The sequence below is a fragment of the Phytophthora parasitica genome (assembly GCF_000247585.1).
Source record: "Phytophthora parasitica INRA-310 unplaced genomic scaffold supercont2.496, whole genome shotgun sequence".
In the NCBI taxonomy this organism is placed as follows: Eukaryota; Oomycota; class Peronosporomycetes; order Peronosporales; family Peronosporaceae; genus Phytophthora; species Phytophthora nicotianae.
This window is the reverse complement of record NW_008649482.1, coordinates 3,334-4,947: the sequence shown is the minus strand read 5'-3', so window position 1 is coordinate 4,947 and position 1,614 is coordinate 3,334. Positions and strand designations below refer to the sequence as shown.

At 48.0% G+C, this 1,614-nt stretch overlaps 1 protein-coding gene across 1 annotated transcript; it reads left to right on the top strand.

The window, feature by feature from the left end:
- Positions 1-1,124: 1,124 nt before the first annotated feature.
- On the top strand, positions 1,125-1,562 carry PPTG_20335 (hypothetical protein; the record flags this gene model as incomplete). Its single annotated transcript, XM_008919103.1, has 2 exons — positions 1,125-1,213; positions 1,298-1,562. 2 exons carry the CDS (start codon positions 1,125-1,127, stop codon positions 1,560-1,562), a joined length of 354 nt encoding a protein of 117 aa, XP_008917351.1.
- Positions 1,563-1,614: the final 52 nt, after the last annotated feature.

Genomic DNA, 1,614 nt, shown 5'->3' with positions numbered 1-1,614 from the left:
GGTGTTGGTTCACCGCTTACCCCAGAGTATCGACTGCCAGTATAAAAAGAAGTGGTGCCAGTGGACACCCTTGACGTATTCCGGAATTTACATTCCATTTTGTTCTAGCAATATCCATTTACTAGGAATTGTGCTGTGGTCCCTTCATGGAGCTGTCTGATCACGTTGGTAAAATCTTCTGAAAATCCGTACTCGCGCAGTACTTTGAACATATAGTTTCTGTCCAGTGTGTCGTAGGCTTTCCGTAGATCTAGGCAGCGTACCGCTGCGCTGTCTTCCCAAGGTATTTCCGGTTTAGATTCACTGTTTTGGAGTGCAGATCTGAGAATTGTGACCGTCTTGTCAATGGACCGGCCTCTGATGAAGCCTTGCTGTGAATTGCTGATGAGCTTCGGTAGCAGTAAGTGAAGTCGCTGAGCGAGAATTTTCCAAAGATTTTGTAGGCTGTGTTAAGCAACACTATCGGTCGATAATCCATGGCATCAGCTGAATCACCATTTTTGCTAAGTGGAATTATGGTAGCATCCAGAAATGAAGTGGGTACACCTCCCCTTTTAAAATCATATTGTAGAGACTGGTAAGACTCGGGGTGAGTTGGGTAGAGAAATCTATATAGAAGTCGTGGTTCAAGCCTGAAGTTCCAGCCGATTTGTGCCGTTCGAGATGATTAATTGCTTTCCAGGTTTCATCTTCAGTTATTGGTTCCATCAACTTAAAGAGGTCCGTAGAATTCACCTTCTTTTCGTTCTCAATGCTGACAAATTTGTCAAATTCCTTTGCCAAGGAATTTGCTGGCACGGTGGCATGAGATATCCACAGTATATGATTCCACTCAGACGCCATTCTCTCCTCGGTCGGGAGGTCTGCTGCGTAGAAATGCCCTGGAGACGGTTGAATTGAGCTAATAGGCTGGTCTCGTTGCCATTCTGAGTTCTTTTTTTCGCTGGTCCTCGACCTTAGAGATAATCCATCGCTACAAGCGAATCCGTGATGCTATTAGGCAGGTTGAAGCTGTTGAGGAGTTTATACCCACGGGTGCCACGCACAAGAAAGTTGTCGGGCTCCTGGAGCACCTCAAGAAGCTGGACAGTGTATGCAAGGTGCTCCAAGATGACAGGACGGCCATGGCGGATGTTCGTGTCCTGTTCGACCCATTGATCGACGACTACCTGGTCATGGCCAGTCACCAACGTTTGAAGGCGCTTTGGTCAAGGTGATCAACGGTGGAAGCCTAACTGCATCGGAGGCTCGCGCGTTGCACCGCTTCGAGGTGGGGGTGGATACGTGCGGTAGCAAGCGAAAGAAAAGAGGACAGCTACGCGGTCGAAATTCTCCGAGGGAGCAAGAAGAAGCGCAACGCTGTGGCACAATCGGTGAGCTACAGCGAGCTTGCGAAGATGGTGCCTCCAACCTCGAATACGGTTGAGCGCCTCTTCTCGCAATGCAAGCTGATTTTGACGCCCCAGTGTGCGTGTTTGTTGCCTGCCAACTTCGAAATTCTGGCATTTCTGCGAGTCAACCGCGACTTGTGGAATGCATCAACTCTTGTTGACGTCGAGTAGCGAGGTATACGATGAAATTGGCCTTCTATTTGATTTTTATGTTGTTTTTTTT